We start from the raw sequence: 21,984 nt of genomic DNA, 5'->3' as shown, positions 1-21,984 counted from the left end.
TTGATTCGGATTGCCAACTTTACACATCAGTTCACATTGATATGAGTGAAACGTAAACACGTAAAAATGTAGAAATCTCACAAAATAAATTTTTAATACAATTTTTCGATTTGGCGAACTTACCTCTGTGTATTTGGATCTATAGGAGCAATTACATATTCTAGTATGGACCAAAAAGAAATGTAGTCTGTAAGTTTAAAATGTATACAAGTAAGTTAAAACAACGGGATCATACTGCAAGGGATGAACTATAATTTACCCTAATTTTTCTTTTAGTTGGATAAACTCTTTTGCTTGTTCACAAGTGGGAATGGCCCCACATCAAGCCTTTGTTCTCCTCCACTAGATCACTCCCAGAAGATAAGGTAAAAGAGTTTCCCAAGCTTCCAACATAATGTGTGGTTATGTCTTGAAGAATTTATTGAATGGGAATACTAGAGCACATGGTGGTTAGCTAGTGAGGTCCCATCCATTTAGAATGGGTTGGGTCTCTCTGTCCATCATTTAATAGTCTTAAGACAAAATTTTTAAGTATTAGAGAAAGATAGTTTTTATATTTTATATTATAACTCTCTCTTTTTGTTTCTTTTATATTCTACCTTCACCCTAAACCTAACTTTAGACTTCTTAATATAACAATAGGGGCATAAGGTGTCTTCTCATAAAATCTGAAAGAAAAAAAAAATGTTTACAGTTTACACTGGTATAAGGATGAACTAATATAAGGATAAAGATGAACTAATATAAGGATGGTTTCCTTTTCTTTCTAAACAAATGATAGTTAGGTACTCTCTCTCTCTCAACAACAATTGAGTCCAGAAGCTGTTGGCTTTGGCTCCACACTATGAGATGATAAATTAATTTACTCAAAAACTTGTCCATTTTCTTAGAGCAATTTATGACACATTTAAGAGATTAGCAATCTGTCATATTCTGAAGAAAAAGAATCTGATTATTTGGATACGCATTTGTTCCTTTCTCTTAGTACCAATATTTAGTAATTAGCATTAGCACTCCTCATGATGGTGCCATATTAAGATAGAAGTATTAGTATACACTTCTTCCTGCTGAGAAAGCAGTTATACGTCACTATCTTTGTGACAGCAAAGATATAACACAACAATAGCAGCAGTAATAGCTAGCTTCCAGAGGTTTCTCTCTCAAATAAATAAATAAATAAATATATAAGACTACACAATAGAAAAATCATACAATAATGTTGTAACAAAATATTTACTCAAGCTAGTGTCCTTTCTTCCATTTAGCAAAAGGTTTGTTGCATACTTTGCTCCACCTCACGTTTAGACCCATTTGGAGATCAAAATTCCAAAGGTTTTTCCAATACTACTACTACAAATTAGAAATCTAAATTTCCTTGAAGATCATAGCATCTTTGATTTTATTACAAGGAAACAATTAAGCCCTCCATTTCCTAGGTTAAGATTTTTAATGAGATATCCTCAATATTTCACAAAACCTGTTTGTTTCTGTACTTTACCTAGTATGGACTCTATATCTCCATGGTAGAGAGAGAGGCTCTTGGCTAATGCAAAACCACAATACATGCCGTCAACAGCAGCACTTACAATTCCGCCTGCATAACCTGCACCTTCACCTATTGGATACAACCCTTTCAATGATGTGCTCTCGTAGGTCTCTGCATGGCGTAAAATCTGCAGAGGTGAACTCGTCCTAGTCTGCAGAAGAGTCCACAAACAAGGATTTTTCAGGAAAAAATGAGATAAGAAAGGAATAGTACTAAATTGTGCGGCATGTATATATATATATATAGGCACAAGCAAGTGTCTCAGCAATGAAGATTCCAATTTTATCAGCTGGCTAAGGCCGCGGCTATAAATATGAAAAAGTAACCAAATTAACTTATCAATAAGATATTATGCTCTACATAAGATTAACACTTTTAACAATGTCTTAATTATTCACTAGCAATCAGGGAGCTTGTTAAGGAGAACCTAGTCAGTGACCAAAATTCAGGAATAAATGGATGTAGAGAAGTTAAAGATCATGGGTGTACATATAATTTTTCATTTATTATAGTTCTTATTTTTCTGTTTTGAGAGACAAGTGGTGCACAGATAATAATATTACCTCTACACCGTGAAGTAGGGCCTCCTTGGAAATAAAGCCCGGCAGCTGACAAGTTTCATAAAATCAAAAAATTAAATGTGTACCTAACTGGTTTCCGAAGAGATTGCGCCTTGAATGCCAAGATGAGTAAAAGGAAAGCACACAGTGTACAAACCTCTTTGTCGAACATTACGATTGACTGTTGTAAAGCTTCTGTTATGTGAGGAGGGAAAAGCTCATGGAGGTTTGATGCTCGTACCCCCAACCTGTAGCTTGATGGTGGTAGGGACATAACTGGAAAAAGCACAGTCAGTTTTCATGTAGTTATGACTCATCATCTAAGCAATCGAAAGTGATACCTGATAATTTGTTATCAAGGAAATCAGTGACGCATTGTCCAGGGACAACAAAATTTCCTCCCCCCATTACAGCTGCTCTTCTTTCAAATTCCCTCTGAACAAATTCAAATAATAATCATGTTATACCAGAAACAGAATGAAAGAAATAAAAAGTAAGATAATCCAACTAGTTACTTGAAATGAGATTCTAGAATGGCATAGCTACTATATCAGAAAATATAAATAAAGGTACTGAAAATAATTTTGGTACTTCAATATTTATAAAACTTTCATGGTTCTATAACTTTCAATATTGAGATAGATTATACATCTATATGAACATCTCTGTTGACAGAAGATTAATCTGATGGTTCTGGATAGTTACAGTCTTTCTGGATAGTTACAGTCAGTGCCAGTCAGGGTGATGATTTTCTACCATCATATATGGTATCACACATGGTATCACAAAATTTACAACATTGTTGAATGAAGATTTTTAATATCTTACAAATGACACTTTGTTAAAAGTACCTGAAATTCAACACCAGCAAGAGGACCATGAGACTGAAAGGAAACAAAATCCTTTGAGGAGACAGTCACCACAAGAGCTGAATTTGCCCACCTCGATGCACGCCGAGAGAATGACATGCCATTGATACAGAGTTCTGATGGACTTGTACTAGTTAAAACAACCTGCCATCAATCCATCATGCACTTCAACAAAGTCATTCACTTGGCATAGCTGACAAAAACACAGACAAAAGATAAGCACATAATCTACCTGTCCACCAGGACACATGCAAAAGGAGTAACAGCTCCTATTCAGTTCTTGTGAATCAGAGAGAGTGCCGTTGCTCCCTTCGCTAACATACTTCACTATTTTGTAATCAGCAACAGGTATTCTACCACGCCCATTGCGAATTTCAGCAGCCAATGCAGAGTACTAGCAATTTACATTATGCAAAAAAAAAAAAAAAAATTAATCTGTTTGTAAAGTTGCCACACTTAAGATTCCAAATAAATTCAATAACAATGTCATTGCCTATCCTAATGAGGCATAACAGACCAAACCTGATAAATTTCATCTTTAGGAGTATAGTAACATCACCACAAAATTGTTTAAAATAACTCAGTAGAAAGTAAAACAATGATCATGATCCCAAAAACTAACTGAGGATTTATCCTATAACTAGTATTTCTAGAGAGTTTATGGTGAATAGAGATGAATCTTTGCTTCTTGGAACTGGACTTGTGATTTAAGTACTTGCTCTCTTTTTTTCCATTTCTTCTTCTTCTTTTTCTTTTCTTTTTTTCTTTGGAGAGAAGATTAAATACTTGATCTTAAACATGCATTTCATAGATAAGTAGAAGTGTTGCCAAGCAACTATGAGAAATCATTACATAAAGGTCATCCAGAAATCAGCTGAGAAACAACAAAAGTACTTAACTTACTTGGATGCTATTTATCAATTCTTGGGGGTGCTCAATTCGTAGGCCAACCTGCAAACACATGCTGAGCAATGAGCATATAGACAAGAGAACAAATAATAAAGCAGCAACTAGATTCTTCTCAATGTCACTTAAAAGAGATGAGATAGGATCAATGAAATTACTCAGTGATAAAAGAACTAACTATAACTCTTGAGACATAATAACATACATTTTAAGCTGTGTAGATCATATCGCTTACAGACTTTTTCTAAAAAGATGATAATTACATTTAGTCCTCCTGAACTGTAATAGTTTTTCATATACGCCGCTAAGCTTTTTTTATTATCCACATTGAATCTTTGAACTAAAAAAGTATTTACACAGATCCCTCAGCTAAGAAAAATAAAAAGTAGGTCAGGAGATCTATATGGTTAAAAAAAAGTTCAGGAGATGTACGTAGACAAAAATGATATTCCAAGGGGACTAAGAATAATTCATCTCCAAAAAAAACCCCAACTATCTGGGATCAACTACAGGAATCCCATCCACCATTCAGATCTATTTTGACCAAGGTACTCTTACTGAACATTATATTTCAGTTGTGTTGATCTTATGTAGCGCAACATGTTCTCTCCCTGAGACATGTGCAAAGTACAAACCGCCTTAAACATTATTCTGCTAGTTCCTTCAATCAGAGTTGCCCCTACAAGCAGTCTTTTCTTTCTCCATATGCTAAAGTAGCACCAATCATTTCATCTTAACTTCATCATCCAATCAATCTTGAGCTGCTCAATATATCCTTACAACAATTATTTAGGTTTTGAAAATTCTGAGATCTAGAATTTATATGAATATTGATAAGAAGATCTAGAACTAAAATTTGACATACTAAAAGGAACATCTAAGGATTTCTAGCTTCAAACCAAGCAAAGAAAGTATATTTCCAGGAGTAGCACAAAATCTTGCCAAATTTTTAAGCCATCAGATGTATCAATTGTAACTGTAATCAGCAGCTAGTGGGATAAGTTGTTGAGATAATGAATGCAGCAAACTAACAAAATAATTTGAGATCTTACAGAAAAATCCTTGGGGACAATATCTGTATCATACTGAAGTAGCATACGGTATACATCTCTCGCTGAATGACCTACTGCTAGAACAACTGCGTCATATAACAATCTCTGGTTATCAGAACCTGGTTCCTGTGTTGCATCGGAAACTACAACCCCCAAAACCTGTCCATTTTCAACAATAAGATCATCCACCCTAGTGCCAAACTTTATAACTACCTGCATGGTGAAACCAATAGAACAGAAAAAGATAAGCATAAAAAAGGCAAGACACAAAGCACCACATTATACTTTAATGAAGAGATAGAAAATGATACCCACACCCAAGTCCTTTAGATGCTGGCGGAAGTTGCGTAGCAGTGGGACTAATCTATCCGTTCCCAAGTGAGGTTTTCCATCAACTAAAATATTTGGTGGGGCTCCAAAGTGAACTAAAGTTTTCATAACCTGAAACGAGGGAGTAAACATGCTCAACAGCTTATATATTAAGCATCATAAATATTTGGCTAACTCCAATTTGCAACATAAAAGGTGATTAAACAAGAGATAATTAGTAGTTTTCCCTTTAGCAAGAATATGGTTGATCAGCAGTAAGAATGGAACACTACCACGGATAACTTTAACAACAGGACAATATATTCAGCTGAGCAGAATTTTAATACTTTCAACTGGTAAGTGATTACTTCTTTGAAAGGATCAAATTTGTCACCCAAAAAAAAATCTATTAGGTTCAGAAATAAATGCCTATAGGGGCCAATGAATGTAAATAAGTGGTTCTTAGCTTACAGTACCTTCAAAGATCTTAGTAAACTAAGGGTATTACAGCCCCATCGTTGTTCTTCTTGACAAAGAAAGAGCAGAGATAAAAGATCATTGTAGCATGCTGTTTTACAGGATGAGAGTAGAATCCCACATAGAGATGTTGTTTTTGAGAAAATATAGTTATTGTGGTCAAAATATGGACTTCTGGGAAATTCCACACTCCAGCTAATTATCTAAGAATATTTTCCATCTATATATACCTAATTGACATGACAGTGGTAAAGCATGCAGTTATACTAACTTATTAAGTAGCTTTATGAGGAAACTACTATAACATGAGGATGAGAGATTACAAAGGAAGTGATTTAGGAAAATAAGTTAAACATATATTTTCAGCAAAAGCCAATAGACAGGATAAATATCAAAATAAGAAGAAAAGGATATTCTCACAGCCTGAACACTATCGCTGTTCCTTCCAATTCTTGTCACCAGCTTACCGTCACTCCATGTACCTGCACCACCCTGCTATGGTTAAGGACTTCCATAAATAATGAAACACATGTGACATGATGTAATCTATCAGAGAACAACCTTCAAATACACAACTGGTTACAGCATTTAAACAACAACGAACAATCAAATAAAATTAAGTAGAAACCAAGATCAGTTTCACCAAAAGTTAAATCCTAAGTCTGGACCAGTCCATAGAATTTCAAAATTTAGGAATAGAGATGGTTAATTCTAGTATAATGTATAATTAACACTTAACTATATTGCAATGGAAAGGAAGCATACAAAGTATAGTTAAATGGAAGTAGCATAGTGTCATAATCGCATGGTAAACAAGTTGAGAAAAGAAGAGATGAGCAAGTTCAATGATCAACATAGATAATTGGAAGAAAACCAGGAAATCAAGATATTGAAATGGTTCATCCAACACTACAATAATAAGGATGAAATCAAATATTAGGAGATTCCATGGTACATGTAAAGATCTGAATTGAGAGCATACCTCCCCAAAGCAAAAATTACTTTCTGTTTTAAGAATTTGTCTAACAACCAGTGCGCCGATGTCACGCCCTCTCTGCTCAACTGCCTGACCCCTTTCTATCAAGGTAACCTCTGCACCAAGTTCCCCAAGCACAAGGGAAGCAAACAAGCCTGATGGTCCACTGCCTACAACTGCGACCTTTGGCTTTTTAGAATGCAGAGATTTGTAGCTATCTTTTCTGACAATGTCATCTATCTTTTGCAGTTCAACACCACTGATCTGCTCATTCTCATGAAAAATGCTGATCAAATCAGCAGGTGGCTTTAAGTTAGGCATGTACTCTACGAGTCCAAGTTTTGGTTCTAATCTAGAGATGAAGTCCCATGTTCTAGGTTCCAGATTTAGAAGTTCCTTTACATCCATGTCCACAGTATAAACAAATTCAGGTTCCTTCAACACCTACACAAACATCGGTTAGAAGGTTACACATATAAGACCAATCAGCACGAGACTTTTTCATTATATCCTCATTATCCCTCATTTAAACAGGAGTGTAAATAGTAAATAATACTTATAGACCCATAATTAAACAAATAAAAGCACAAAAAGCTAAAAAACTAGAGTAACACTAGTTAATTGTACTTAAATATAAGATGAATTTGATTCGCCCAAAAGGCCAGTTAAGCCTTCTATCCTAATCCTCAAGTTTTGGTTACTAAAGTACATTTATTAATCAAACTTCTACTGCCGCGAACCACACCAATTTATGAACAAATTACAACATAGGTTTTATTTCCACAAAGCTGACCTTTCTTGCATCAAAGGACTTCCGCACAACAGAGAAGGCTTCGAGAGGTAGCATAGAAGGAACCTGCGGCAGGAAATATCATATTTTTAAAATTATGAGGAGCACATAACAAGTGTCAGTCAGACAATCAAGAGAAACATAAATATTGAACACTAAATGCAGAATGATCAAAATGAGACCTGAAGTACTAGAATGGATATTGTCAACTATCAGAAGCAGCAGCAATAGATAAGAAACAAGAATTAAAAAGATAATGGATAAGATGACCTCCGAGACAACTGTCTGCAACTCGCAACCAAAATTCGATTCAAGACAGTATCTTTTTCCAATAGTTCTACACTTGTACTAATTTCCATCATAACCCAAAAAAATACTGAGAATCCTTCATCATTACCGGAAATTCGAGCACTTTGGCAATTGCTTCGAGCAGAGGTAGGGAGACGGCGACGGAATCTTTGCCGGGGTCCTTATGCGCGGGGACGCCGAGCTTGGAGAGTCTCCAGAACCCGTCCTCGCGGTTCGCGACCTCGGTTTTGAGTTGGGTCTTGCTCGCCCTCTCGAGCTTCTTCTTCTCCGATGGGTACCGCTGCTTCCCCGTCCGCTTCGCACAGCGAATCTCTAGGGCTCTACGAGGTGAGAACGAGGGCTTCTTAGCAAGAAATCTAGGTTTGGATTTATGGTTCAGGTTTGGACAAGGACAGAATGATAAAGGCGGGAAGTTCTTGGTGGCCAGCGCCATGGGAAGAGGAGCAGGAGGGGGAGCGGGAGCGGCAGTGTTAGCTTCGGATAACGCTTGCTCCGCTTTAGAATAGAGACTATTATTATATGTCGCTCGTATAGTCGTATTCCATTCGAATTAGGTGTTTAGGTCAACTACGCGCCAGCATCGAGCAATAGCTCAGATGCTATCAGATTTAATAATATACATATTAGCATACAAGCTTTTAAATGATTAATATATATATATATTTGTGGGTATAGTATTGAAAAGATAAGCCTTAAAAATGTTGTAGCATTTTCACAATTTCGATGATCCGTCTTACATGCAGCAGCATCCAGTCGTTCAACAACCTAAAGACGCTATTGAGAATACCTGACTTCCTGCCACTGCGAAAACATCCTCACCAATTGAAAAAAGAAAAAGAAAACATCCTAACCATCAAGAATTTAACTATAATTTTAACAAATAATATATATATATATATATATATAGCTATAGCTATAACTATTACTATTTCTTTTTGTTTAAATAAAATGCATTAAAAAGAAATCCAAAGGCTCAAATTACATTTTAATACATTAGGAGTATAACATCCCAACATCTAAATTCAAATTTCAACACCATCGGTTAATTGAAACACCATTAAATTTCCACTTCCCACACCCACATCCACGCCTACATCCACCCCCAAATCACTACCTAAAATCAACTGAAATTCAGGAACCGTCCCAAATAGGGGTGAGCATCAATAACTTGTAGTCAGCTTAAAGATATAAAACTTTGATAAGTACAGATACAGACCCTTGGCAAAGACTTTTAAAAGTCTACTGGGAAAATGGTAGCAGACATGTATCTATACATATGTTAGCTTTAGGAGATAAAAGTCGCCTAACATTAACCACACTGAACTAACCATTTTACTGTAGCATTCCGTCCTAGACCAAAACCCTGGTGTACTCTCTCATCTGAATTAATCCACTAGATGAGGACCAGGAGTTTTAAATGGAAGACCACAAGAGTAAGTGACATACTTAACACTATCCAGAAGCACAACAACAAAGATCCGTGAGAGGGACTTCTGAGAGATCCTTGCATCACCGTCACCATCACCAGCGTCCCTTGGATCAGCCAAGACAGAGACTACTATCTGCGAAATTGGTTTGTTGACATGGAAGTTGCTGCTTTCAGAAGGCTTACCAAGTTGTTCTGTGTTATTGATTGTAGTTCCAGTTAGTGGGATTGGCCCATTAGGCATAATCCTCCTGTTTCTCCTCTTCCCTGGAAGAGCAGATGGAGGGAGATTCTCAGTGGCATTGACAACTGGAGTAGAATTAACAACTGAAGTAGCCGGGATAATGCCACTTGTATGAGCGGCTGGAGAAATATCAAGCTGAAACACCTCAGTGCACATTCCAGAACTTAAAACAGGGCCTGTCAAAAATTCATGAAGAAAAATAAGAACTTCAGATACAAATTTCCAACGATTGAAGAATGGAAAGGAAGATGAGTAACGTCACTACAAGTTTCATTTCTTCAAAAACAAAATTAAGCTAGCTTTGCACCATGAAATACTTGCAGCATAATGCGCAAGCATCATCTATTGAAGCAACAGTTGGTGGGTGTAGAACTCAAGGATTAGTTATTTAGTTCTTTTAAATTTGCAAATGGAAGCAACACATAATGCAACAGATATAAACTTCCCCAAATAAAGCTTTCTTTATCCATTGGATAACGTATAGACTAGTCCATCATTACACAAGTCATTGACAGACTTTTGATGCATTGCAGAGAAATCACACATGCCACAGAAAGTAAATGAACACAACTAGGTGTTTCGAAGTAAGAACTAATACAGAGAGACATGGATCTGCATATACTTTTTAGGCATAAACAGCATTCCTTTAAGGCAATTATAAATCTCTACAAATATCTGCAAGGAAATATACTTTGTTATCCTCTCATGAATTGCACAAAATATATCATTTGAACTAGCTGTGCTGACAAAGAACATCTACCAACAGTGTTATATAAATATATCAGCATAACTTGATTTTTCCATCCCAACAAAGATGAATAAATTGGTCCACCTTGAAATCAGCTGAAAACCTAAAAAGCAAGAGAACAGTAAAACAACAATTGTAGTGGTACAGTAGCAGGGATATTCTATCTAGGGTGTTGAATCCAGGTTTGAATCTCCTCAAAACCTTTCCGACTCCTAAACACTGTCCTTCAAGCTACTCCTTCCAACACCTGCTCCCCGCTTCAGCACCTGCTCCAGCTCATACCCAAGCAATTGATATTCAAGCTCAAAAGTATCCAAGTTCACAGAGACGAAACGATAATGTCTCCATGACTCCCTAAACAATTGCTTGTTTTATACTAAGAAAACATCCATGATGATAATAACCAGGTCAAATCACCTTATTCTAAAAAAAGAGAAGAAAAGTCATTTGTATGCTTGTCTAAGTTCTTCCACAAACTCTTCTATGTAAATCCTATTGAACTCCTATAATTTTATACAACAATTTTTTAAGGTAAAGCCAGCAGCAGTCCAAACCATACTTCGAAAGTAAGAGAATATAACCCAGGCAAACAGAAATGGTTTTGAAAATAACACAGGCCAGAATTACCTGCATAGCACACTAGACAACGAACTATAACCTATAATAATAAGTTTGCAGATATACACTCTGAGGCCAGCAGATTACTCTCTGGCTAGGGGAAGCTCCTAATGGAAAGAGTACTCTCATTAAAGCAGGGTCGGTACCAATAAAAGGACAAGAAGACACCCATTAGATAAGGTACCTCTAGTAATGTCCTGTACTAGATACTACTATTACAGTATAATCCACTTCTACACACTACAAAATTGACCATATTTGGGAATCAAGTGTTAACCACCTTAGCTTTCAACGTTCTACCAACCGCGAAAATTATTTTGCTATCCCTCATTGGTCAGCATTCACAATTCCAATATCCATCATATAATGGTTCTTTATCAATATGAGCTCACTCCACATGGATGATTAAGAGATATCTTATAGTATTGATCAGCATGCAAGATCTTCCACCCTCTCCTTACAAAACAGTAGTTGTATCACCCTTGCCAAAATCCTTAAGCACGATTAAACCTATGCATGCATTTGGATAATACTGCAATGCCTGAGTCTTCAGATACAACACTTGCAGCCTGCAGGATGGACCTCATACTAAGGAGGACCATATTCTTCATCAGTTCACTATGTTTGAGATTACATCTTGTTACACTTTGCATGTCAAATGTCTGCAACTACACAATAACTACTGTTCAAATATCAGAAATGCCCCACTCCTTACTGATCACTTTAATTATGTTTTACTTTATATAGGACTCCCTTCTGCTGAATCATGGCTGGACAAGGAATGAGGAATTAAACCTTGGAAATAAGGAAACAGATTTCTCTGTCTTAATATTACCCACTTTGTAATTGTTTTCTTCCTTTCTCCCAGAAACAACATTTTTTTACCATTAGAAATTGGAAACAAACGGATTAGCTAGGTTTTTTGTTAATATATAAAATACCAATAAATAGTCCTACAAATAAAGTACCTAGATTATTTATTGTATGCCATATTGAGATCTATAAGTACCATTATATTAGAAAGTTCAACTGTTCGATGGATCAATTTATTGTTAATTCATATGAATCTTACAAAATTACAATCAGCATAAAATTGTGCAAGCCCACATGACCTATACTATCAATTATTGCAGTTTCTATGCATAAATACATAAAACATTTATTCAAGAAGTGTCGGCCTCAAATATGAAATCAATCAATTTGTTTATAACTATGTCTGTTCTATTATAGCATTAGAATTGTTAAGTATGGCTAAGTCTAGCAATAAGATCATAAGGGATAAATTTCTGGTAGGTTCAAAAATAACAACAATTAACTTTATAAACAAAAGGTTAGATAACTGGAGCATGTATATACACCTATGCGTGAATAACTAATTTGCACTGCTTACCTGCCATTCCTTCATGGAACCATTGTGGTAATGGCTCATCAGTAAAAGATGATTTTATATGGTCCCTGTAAGCATCCTCAGAAGCAGAAGCTAGAGCTCTTAGACGCTCAGCTGAGCTCCTATATGGTTTAGAATGCTGATTCACCTCCTTTTCAGATTCCGAGGCAGCCAACTTGGATGTGACATAGCGAGCAACTGCCAAACTAGTCTCCTTACTTTCTTTGCCCAAGGACTGTCTGACCTGATCCCTAGATGCTCTATGTGCAATAGCTCTCTCACTAGCAAGAACAGAATTGATTATCAAATTACCATTGATCTTGACATGCTTTCCATTTCTTGGCACATATAATAGAGCAGGCAGAGTCTCAGTTGCATTAGTGGAGAAAACAGACTCACCATCCTGTCCCAGATTCATTCCTGAATGACATTTTCTACCAGTAATCCTATCAATACCACCTTCCGCAAGGCCCATTTTCCCATTGCAAAGTCTAGTCTCATCAGTGCTATTCGAACCACTACCCCGACCACTTACTGTCAATACCCTCCCATGATATTGATCCAAGATCCTACCTTTGTCAGTACCAAATTCATCAAATTCTGTCTCTCTGCCCCCTCCAAATTTACGATTTACTCCACGAATTACAGGTCCAACCACCATCAGAACCAATACCAACCCCAAAATGCTAATACTGGCAACCTTCTTGGTCTTACTCCCTCCTCCCTTTTTGCTCTCTGACTTCTTAGCCTTTGGAGCCGGCACAGGCTGCTGCGGCTTTAATCTAGGTATAGGAACCAGAGGAACCTGAGACCCTTGCGGCCTCAAAGCATACCCGGGAATCCATGGGAAATGCATGGGCTGTATCACACCCGGTGGCGGAGGATACACACCCGGGGGCAGACAATTGGCACCGCTTCCACCCAGCTGCTGCCTTAGGCTCGCGTTTTCTGCCATGATGTATGAGATCTTAGTGTTGAGTTCGTTGATTGTCGAGTTCAGAGCCTTCACCTTGTCCTCCAGCTCCTCAATGTAGTGTTTCTTCCTCTGCCTAGATAGCTGCGCGCTCTCCCGATTCCTCATAAGCCGGGCCTTCCGCTTCTCATCCTCCTCACCCCCCGCGGTAAAGACGCACGAGGACGAGACCGCATTCCCCTCCTCGGACCGCAGGAACTTGCTGACCCTAGGGCTAGGGTTAGGGTTACCGTCTAAGATATCTTCATCTTTCTGCTTCTTCCTCTTCGAGCACCAATTACCCTTCTCCGCCTCCTCTTGCTTCACCTCGCCGGTGACGGCCGACGCCTCCGAGCATCCGCCGGATTCCGGCGAGTCCGGGGAAACGACAGCGTCATGGCTCCCGGATACCGGAAGGGAGGAGGAGGACGAGACCCCCGACCCCTCGTTAAAATCCTGCGCCGGGTAATCCGGGACGGAGAGGAAATCGTCGACGGAGAAGTCGACGTCGATGTCCAAGTCGTCGAAGAGAGCATCCGCATCGTAGTCGGAAGGGATCGGGAGATTACCGGAGAAGAGGTCGGGATCGAAGAGATCTGGATTGAGGGACTCGAGCTCGGGGTTATGGCTGTGGTTGTGAAGATCGAAGGGGCAGGGATCGATCAGGGTTGAATCCGCCATGGCAATTTAGGCTAGGGTTTTGGCATCGGAAAGACTTGAGAGGAATGCGAAGAAGGCGGGGGTGGAAATAGTACGCGAGGTCTCGGGTGTGACGTGCGGGTGAGTAGCGCACATACACGCGGGTTCGGGAAGCTTCGGGCTACCGTTATAGTTTTTTTTGGTTGTTTAGACTCCTTTTCTTCTTCTTTTTTTCCGTTTACCCTTTAAAAGAACGGTTGGGATACGTTTGGAATTTGGATGACTCACTCGGTGTTACTTTTTGATGCGTAGAAGCAACAAAAGAGAGGGTGGATTTTGCAATCTGAGCCTAAAAAATGCATTAATTCCTTCCACGCCCTCAGCAGTCCATAGAATAGATTCAATACGAAGTTTTAATTGCTTATTATATTGTATGATTGGCAACCTCATGATGATTAATGAAACTAACGTCTTTTGATTTCAATGGGCCGGCCCGTTACATATTGGGCCCTACTCTAAATATCTCATAGGGCCTCTCTGCAAAGCTTTTATGTTTAAAAGCAAAAAAGGTCTTCATATTATTACGTCTGGTTGGGCTTAATTCTTTATATTTTCATGAGCTTATAGATTAATGAGAAGTTATATGTTAAACCACCTTATTATCTAAGAAATTATCACAACGAACCTAAATTATGTGCATCAACTTCAAGTTCAAATGTTTATAAAGTAAAATTGAAATCAACTTTTTTAATTTATTTTCTAAAATTTTATAAGTTTCTTTTTAGTCCCCGAAATATCTGGCACGGTGAGAACCGACACGTTTCTTCCCACTTCAGGCCAATCCACCTGAGAAATGCACATATCTCCCCCATTCGTAGGTGGACGGCTGAGATCTTCCCACGAGGACGAAATAAATCGCCAGAGCCTTCTCCTCCTCGAACCCTTTCAATCCAAAGAGGAGAAAGGCGAGGGTGGGAGGGAAAACCAAACCCCTCTCCTCTCCTCTCCTCTCCTCTCCTCTCCTCTCGATCTCGAGGCGGAGATAGTAGCAGCGATGGACTCCGTGCAGAGCCCGGTATCCTGCGCCTCGACGCACGATAGTGGCGCACCGAAGGAGGTGAAGGCGAAGGAGGCGGAGGCGGAGGCGGAGGCGTGGCAATCCCGGGTGGATCCATTCCTCGTGGAGGCCCTCGAGAACCCTCGACATAGGCTCATCGGTAGACCCCCTATTCTTGATTTGTGTTTCCTTTCGGATTCTTGTTGTGCGATCTCTGGATTGGATCTCGAAGGAATTCTGCTGATCAGGTTTGCAGTTAAGAAGGTTTTGATGCGGGGGGAGATGGTTTTTGTTTCTTTCCTTCTTTTTTGTGTAATTGGGATGTTGAACTTGAATTTGATGTTTTGAGGAGAAATTGGTGGTGTGGATTTGGTCGCTGGGACTTGATGCGGTTTTGGTTGGGTATTTAATTATCTCTCTCATTCTCGATAGATCTGTTTTCTTGTTTGATTGCTTAATAATTGTTCAGTTTAGTCATGCAATCTTGTTTATATTTAGGTCACTAATTTCTTCATGTGATGAGGTGGTGCAAGTTTAAGATGAAAATTATCTGGCGCGTCTAGTGGTGATAGTGCTTAGCCCGGTTGCTAGTGGTTGTGGCAATTAAAGAAACATAAATCTATCAAAAAGAAGGAAACTTGGCTGCTTTCAGTTTGCTAAAATATGGTCATACATTAGTGCCTCTTCCGGCTTTGATAGCGAATGCAAAATTGTCTTATCTGATTCCTGACTCCAGCTCTCATATTCCTTAACAATGTTAATTTGTAGCAGAGAGCAATTAAAGATATCGGTCATTCTATGACTTCTTAATGTATCATTTACATGAGGTCTTGGAATGCCAACAAGATTTGTAGGTTCCTTTATATCTTCATATTGTTATATAGAGGACACAATAAGCACTTGCTACTTCAATTTGATGGCAAAGTGATTGAAGAACCTATAGACTTCTCAAATTTTATCATACATTAAATTGCAAGTTGACAAGGACTTTGTGGGTTAGCCTTGTTCATTTGTTTAAGTACGTTGCAGGTGATCGGTTTATTTTCATTACTTGTATGATGCTTATGTTAATGAACAACTTTAGATTCTTGTATTCAAGAAGAAAGAATTGGATAGGTGTTGATTTCTGCTAAAAATGTAGAAAAGATTTGTCACATTTTCTTGATCAATGATTTTATATCTATGAGCTTCTTTTTCGTGTTTAGTATTGGTTCTTGGTTAATGGTAATTAACTATTGGCTTTGTATAAAAGGATCGGCGAGAATCCTGTTTACTAAACTTTTTAAGGGGCATATTGCTTTCTTTCTTGTGTTTCTTGGTTGTGTTCTGAACTTCTGGTTTTGGTTTTCAGTACTATTTTCAGAATAATCCTCGTTAAAACTTAATATTTTATAGTATTGTGCATGTCTGTTTTAAAAGAAATTAGTTAGAAGGATATATTAACTATGGCTAAAATTTTGAGAGTCCTGTAAACAGTAGGTGCTCTTCTGGCGATTAATTTATATTCCCTCGAAAAAAAAATGTAGATGAAGAATTTCCTTTGGAATTGGTATGCTGGAAAAATAACCAAATATATTAGCTACTGTTCAGTTCTAGAATTTAGTGTACTTGAGAATCAAGTTTATTCAAATCAATCTTGAACCAGCAGTAAAGCCTCTTTTAGACAAGTACCGCCTATTTTTGGCTAAGTCATTCAATCATAATTTGGATTTTTTTAAGATGAACTTTCACCACAATTATATATTTATACACCAAAATAAAATTTTTGGTCCATGGACACGATAAGGAGGTTTATCCTGATTAGACTGGTTCATATCCTATTTCAAATATTACTGTTTGGTTGGAGGGTGTTACTAAGTCATGTGATGGTTAATAGGGAGTAGGGACAAAATGGACAGGAGAAAGGGTAGAGGCAATCGACATCTTTTAGGCTAATTCCAAATAATAATCACATTTGCTTATCTCTTATCCCACCTCAAATGGGAATTAGGGAAGTTGAGATAACACTCCCTTGTCACAACTTCGATCGAAATTATCATTTTGGATCCGATTTGTTGTTTGGTAGAACATTATGTTGATAAAAAAACACCCAAAAGGCAGCTAAGTTTAAGGTTTGCATATGATTTGTCAACTTATCTTAAAATTTTATCACCTTTCTTTATCCTTTATGCCCTATGCCTCCCAGGCAGGTAAGAAAGTTAAGAAACACCTCCATGTCACAACTTTGACCAAAATTATCATTTTGAGTCCAATTCATGCTTGGTGAAATTTTGTGACAAAAAGGAGTTTACCTTGGGATAACTTCCTCATATCACATATCCAAATGGAGCATTATATTAAGGTTAACCTACTATTTGTCATATGCTCTTTCTTACTATTTATGATGTCAAATTTCATTGGAGCTGATTTTAAATGTTTGTTTGAAGGCATGATAATTTATTTGTCCTGAAGGATTTCAAGGGAATATTTAAATGATATAAAAGAGTAAGCATGCCTTTTTAATTATTCTATCGCTTGAAAATAATGCCTTAATATCTTTATCTTGTAGTGTTGCGGATGGAGTTGGATATACAGAAATTCATGCAGAACTCTGATCTGCATGAATTTGAATTCCAGCATTTTCCAACCTCCTACCTTCGGTGTGCTGCTCATCGTGTTGCACAGCATTATGGTTTAGAGACAATGGCAGCAGGTAGCATAGTTGATGGTTCATGCAGCAAAATAATTGCAAGAAAAACATCTGAAAGCAGGTCTCCGGCTATTTCTTTATCAGAAATTCCTAGTAAACTTACTGAAAGTGAGACAGCAGAGCACTTGAAGGTCGTTATTCGTCAAAGACCCAGCAAAGCTTCCCAAAGTGACGCACTTGATGTAGAAACCAAGAAAAGTCTCATGAAAACTGTCGAAGAGAGGAAGGAGGAATATGATAAAGCACGGGCTCGCATTTTCAGTGATTCCAATATTACTGACATAGAATGCCCATTTCCTACAACTACAGCCGATAAAAGGCACTTGTGGTTGGGCAAGGACGAAATTGCAAGATGCAAACATCTCGTTGAAGAGAGCGAGAAGATCAACACAAAGGATAGTCCTCCTAGAGTTGCTGTTTTTAGAGACAGGGAAAAGGATCGCTATGATCCAGATTATGATCGAAGTTATGAAAGGTATCGGCTTATTGGGTCTATCATTCAGATTTCCATTGCAAAACTTGATCTGCATCCAATTGCTTCTGTTAATTTAAGAATGCAGATAACCACTTGAACTCTTTTACAGGTATGTTAGCAGTGTCGTGCCTGGCCATAACTACAACCTGGGGACATTTAATGCCCTTCAGCCTCCAATGTTGCAATATGAGGCAGGTTATCTTCAGTCTGGTAACTTCCCAAGAAATCAAGCTACTTTGAACTATCGACCATCTGACACAACTATGAGCCCCGTTAGTGGTGTTGGTTGCCAACAAACTTTCAGGAATGCTGTCTATGTGCAATGGCCCATGCCTTGGATGATGCACCCACACTGCTATCACAATCTCACGCAAACCATCCAGGTAGGCATATGTATCCATCTAGTGTCGTCTGGAGTTTTAACAGAGTTGAACTGTAGTTTCCCATTATCTCAGTGAATTTAGGTTGGAAATGGTTCAGTAGACGGACAACTCTTTACAAAAACTGTTTTCTTTTGGTGAATACCAATTTGTGGCTGTGGATGGGTCAAAACAGATCTAGTTAATTAAGCTATATTGTGTCAAATTTAGTTAATTAAGCTGTATTGTGTTGTGACCACTACACAGCCTCTCAATATGACAGCCCTAGCTGTCATTTACCAGGATTTGAATTATTCGTTGTTCTTGTGCAGGTTCCATTCTACCAGAGCTTTGATCACTTGCAAAATGGCTAGAAGAGACTTCTGGATGCATGACATATGTTACTTTCAAGTGTGTTCAGCTAGGAAAGATGTTCTGGATTTCTAAACTCTTGTTCAATTGTAGGCACTTTGTTGTAGCATTGACTTCATAAACTTTGGATGTTTTTTTAGCATATTATGTTGTTTCTGGTGTATTCTATTTTCATTGGGACTATTGGTTACCTAAGTGTTATGTTTCTAAATAAGAGGTAAAGATTGAGAGAGAGATTCTTTCTTTCTTTCTTTTAAGAAAAAAAAAAGAGTCTTATATTAGATTAAGAACCATCCAGACGCCAAGAGCTCAAGTGTGGATATACTTACAAATTTTGCATTTAAAGAAATATTGAATAAGAAGAAAAATGTCATCCACAGGGTGTTGTGTTTGTAAGGAGGGAGTCGGTCTCTATCGACACCTGACAGATTAGAATTGTGGCAAATAAAAAGAAAGGAAAGGAGCAGCGCTAGACGGAGAATCCATCAATTTTCACCTTTTATCCACCCGGTAAAAGAGAGATTACCGGGCGCTTTCATATGGTGAGAGTTAGGCACAGAGTTAATTCATAAGTTAGGCACAGAGTTAATTCTCAAACCTTATTTCGGATTTATAGCTGATGATGGCCTTACTCCTTGGGCGCTTTCATATGGAGAGAGTATTTAACCTACCCTATCCCCCAAATAAAGGATCTACAAAATTATAGGCTATCTTGGAATTTGCTCATTATTGAGTAAATGCATAATTGCAGACCCATCAAAAGGATGCCAGGTGCGTGCACCAGGCGAAGCATTTGTTGCTTCTATCAAAGTAACATCTTCGTACTTCGCCTGACGTAATTGATAGATTCTCCACCAGAAGGGATTAGCAAGCATTTCATCAAAAAAAAGATTGGCCAATTGGCCCACATCAATCCATATCCACAAACACTGTTACCGACTGTGATGTGGCCTCACGCTTCATCATGCAGGAGATATTTCTCATTTCCTTCCCCTTTCCTGTGTCTCTCTTGTCTATATTCATATTTTCTCCCAATAACAGAGCCAAAAATAAATAAATAAAGGTTCTGTTACCATGGATGACTAACAAGAATATATGTTACAAAATGACAAAATTCAGAAGAAGAAAAATAATAATAATAATAACAACAACAACAATAACCTTTAGGTAGAGGGGTAAAAGATTTCATCTAGTACACCACATCGCGGGAACTAGCAACAATAACAAGGTATTGCATGTGATGTGCACACCTTGTGCTGAATTACTGGTCTGTGCCCACGCCAGCTAGAGGAAGGATACAATAAACACATCATGCCTTTAATCTGATTGCCCTTCACTCGATTAGCGACGAAATACAATCACATGCAATAGATCTCGTACTTATTCAGCCTAACGTCTAGATGATATAACTATGTCTAACAAAAAGAGAGATACACGTTCAAGGTGCATCCTCGTTCAGGCTACACCATACTTTTTTCTAACATTTAAATGATATATTCAAAAACTTTTACCCTAGGAGATCAACGTGCAATCAATAGTCAAATACAAAAACTAAAGCATAAAAAGGCCATCTCATACACAGATATATACCTAGATAAAAGAAGATCTTAATTCAAATTGAAACTAATTATTGATAACCACAATAGTTACAAGATTGACCTACAAACTAGTGTCTTGCTCACTCAAATCGACCTATGGTTCATTGCTTTTCGCAATTAATTTTTAACATTCAAAATTGATCGTTCAATCTCAATCATTCTTGAAACATGGTTCTTTCACATTAAATGTAGATATAATAAATAATTCAATATGTTCTATCCAAAGTGGCTGGTTGTTATCCAAAAATCTTTCTAAGGATAATCAAAACGGTCGCTTAGGGTTAGGTTAAAACTATCTTAAATAGCTCTTCCAAACAAGGTATTGCAACAGTGCTCATACATGAAACTAGACTATTTTTATAAACAAAAACATATTTTGATTATATTATCAATTACAACAAAACAAAAAATCTTGTAATCTCCCATTTTGACAATTTGTGATAAAATAATATTTTTCTATATAAAGTCTAAACCAACAATCACAAGATCCTAATAGAGCATTACACAAGTATTTAGTGAAATCAAAATAAAACCAAAACTTCATCACTAATACCATATGAAATACATGTGTGGCTAATCATAATAAATGAAACATACTTATATTAAAAAAAACATACTAGCATGTAAGATACGAAGTCATGATAAAACAAAAATTCAAGTCATATCACTCCTTTCCAAGTCTATTTTTTCTACAATAATCAAATTAAGAATATATTATTTTTTTCTATGTGTCCTCATTATCCTTATACAAATTATTCATACAACGTCAACTTACTTTCAAACTAGATATGCTCATCCAAAAGTTGCATCACAGATTTTTTGTTCTCATTTAAAATAAAAATAAGAGAAATAAGAAACATCAAAACCAACTAATCCAAAAATAATCATAAACAAAGATAAAACAAATAACTAACAAGAATACCCAGTAACATTCTGTTAGGGCATGCATATAAATGGGTAAAATTCCCCCACTAAGGAATCAATTAATAACACCGTCCCGAAGAGGTGCCGAAAAATCAAGACTTTTGCAAAAATTCACAATACAGCCTAATGTGCTCTTGAAATTGTCTTTTCTTTCGAATATCTTGCTGACTATCTCTCTACACTAGTGATAACACTCAAATATGAAATCTAAACTCTTTTGCAAATTCAACATATTTTGATTACCTTGCTAATTACAAAAACCACGGATATAATTATGGCTAACAAAAGAGATACAAGTTTAGCTTGTAACTCAAAATAAATTACAGCAGAAATGTAAAAAATGCCAATCCAACAATTCAATTGCCAAAGGGAAAGAAAATAACTGAAAGGAAAGCTAAATGCTGTTGCTAGGCCACAATAAATTGATCAGGACATCAGTGGACAAGACACTCTTTCTATCTACCATTAACTTCTGATAAGCTGATCTGTTATACATGCTAAAGAAACTTCAATGAGCTTTGATTTGTTGTTGTCTGTAAGGAGATGTGCTAGATTACCTTTAAAATGGCTCTACTGCTAGATAGAAAGAAAGAGAATAGAAATGTTATTCTAGTTAATGACTAACTTTCCAAACTTCACTAATAACCCAGTTCTTCAGATAAGAAAATAAGAACAGCCAAGAATACTCGCAATATGCTAAAC

The 21,984-nt window shown here is 37.2% G+C and overlaps 3 protein-coding genes across 4 annotated transcripts; 1 reads left to right on the top strand and 2 right to left on the bottom strand.

Moving 5' to 3' along the window:
• Positions 1-1,209: 1,209 nt before the first annotated feature.
• LOC140781629 (uncharacterized) lies at positions 1,210-8,275 on the bottom strand. Of its 2 annotated transcripts, none has more exons than XM_073127698.1 (13): positions 7,883-8,275; positions 7,489-7,551; positions 6,702-7,139; positions 6,140-6,211; positions 5,249-5,374; positions 4,934-5,146; positions 3,879-3,926; positions 3,208-3,369; positions 2,958-3,119; positions 2,448-2,541; positions 2,264-2,382; positions 2,110-2,154; positions 1,210-1,697 (listed from the first exon to the last, which is right to left on the bottom strand). In XM_073127698.1, exons 1-13 carry the CDS (start codon positions 8,225-8,227, stop codon positions 1,461-1,463), a joined length of 2,124 nt encoding a protein of 707 aa, XP_072983799.1. In that variant the 5' UTR covers positions 8,228-8,275; the 3' UTR covers positions 1,210-1,460. The 2 variants fall into 2 exon arrangements, with proteins under 2 accessions (XP_072983799.1, XP_072983800.1); XM_073127699.1 differs by having other exon boundaries at positions 6,187-6,201.
• Positions 8,276-8,948: 673 nt separating this feature from the next.
• LOC140781563 (bZIP transcription factor 39-like) lies at positions 8,949-13,999 on the bottom strand. Its single transcript, XM_073127592.1, has 2 exons — positions 12,221-13,999; positions 8,949-9,640 (listed from the first exon to the last, which is right to left on the bottom strand). Exons 1-2 carry the CDS (start codon positions 13,848-13,850, stop codon positions 9,180-9,182), a joined length of 2,091 nt encoding a protein of 696 aa, XP_072983693.1. The 5' UTR covers positions 13,851-13,999; the 3' UTR covers positions 8,949-9,179.
• A 616-nt stretch (positions 14,000-14,615) lies between these two features.
• Positions 14,616-19,135, top strand: LOC140781353 (uncharacterized). The gene is made up of 4 exons (XM_073127294.1): positions 14,616-15,025; positions 17,414-18,029; positions 18,139-18,412; positions 18,721-19,135. Exons 1-4 carry the CDS (start codon positions 14,662-14,664, stop codon positions 18,760-18,762), a joined length of 1,296 nt encoding a protein of 431 aa, XP_072983395.1. The 5' UTR covers positions 14,616-14,661; the 3' UTR covers positions 18,763-19,135.
• The last annotated feature ends 2,849 nt before the right edge of the window (positions 19,136-21,984 follow it).

The sequence above is a fragment of the Typha latifolia genome, chromosome 2 (assembly GCF_019914945.1).
Source record: "Typha latifolia isolate L0001 chromosome 2, TyphaL0001v2, whole genome shotgun sequence".
Taxonomy (NCBI): domain Eukaryota; kingdom Viridiplantae; phylum Streptophyta; class Magnoliopsida; order Poales; family Typhaceae; genus Typha; species Typha latifolia.
This window is presented reverse-complemented; position numbering and strand designations above follow the sequence as displayed.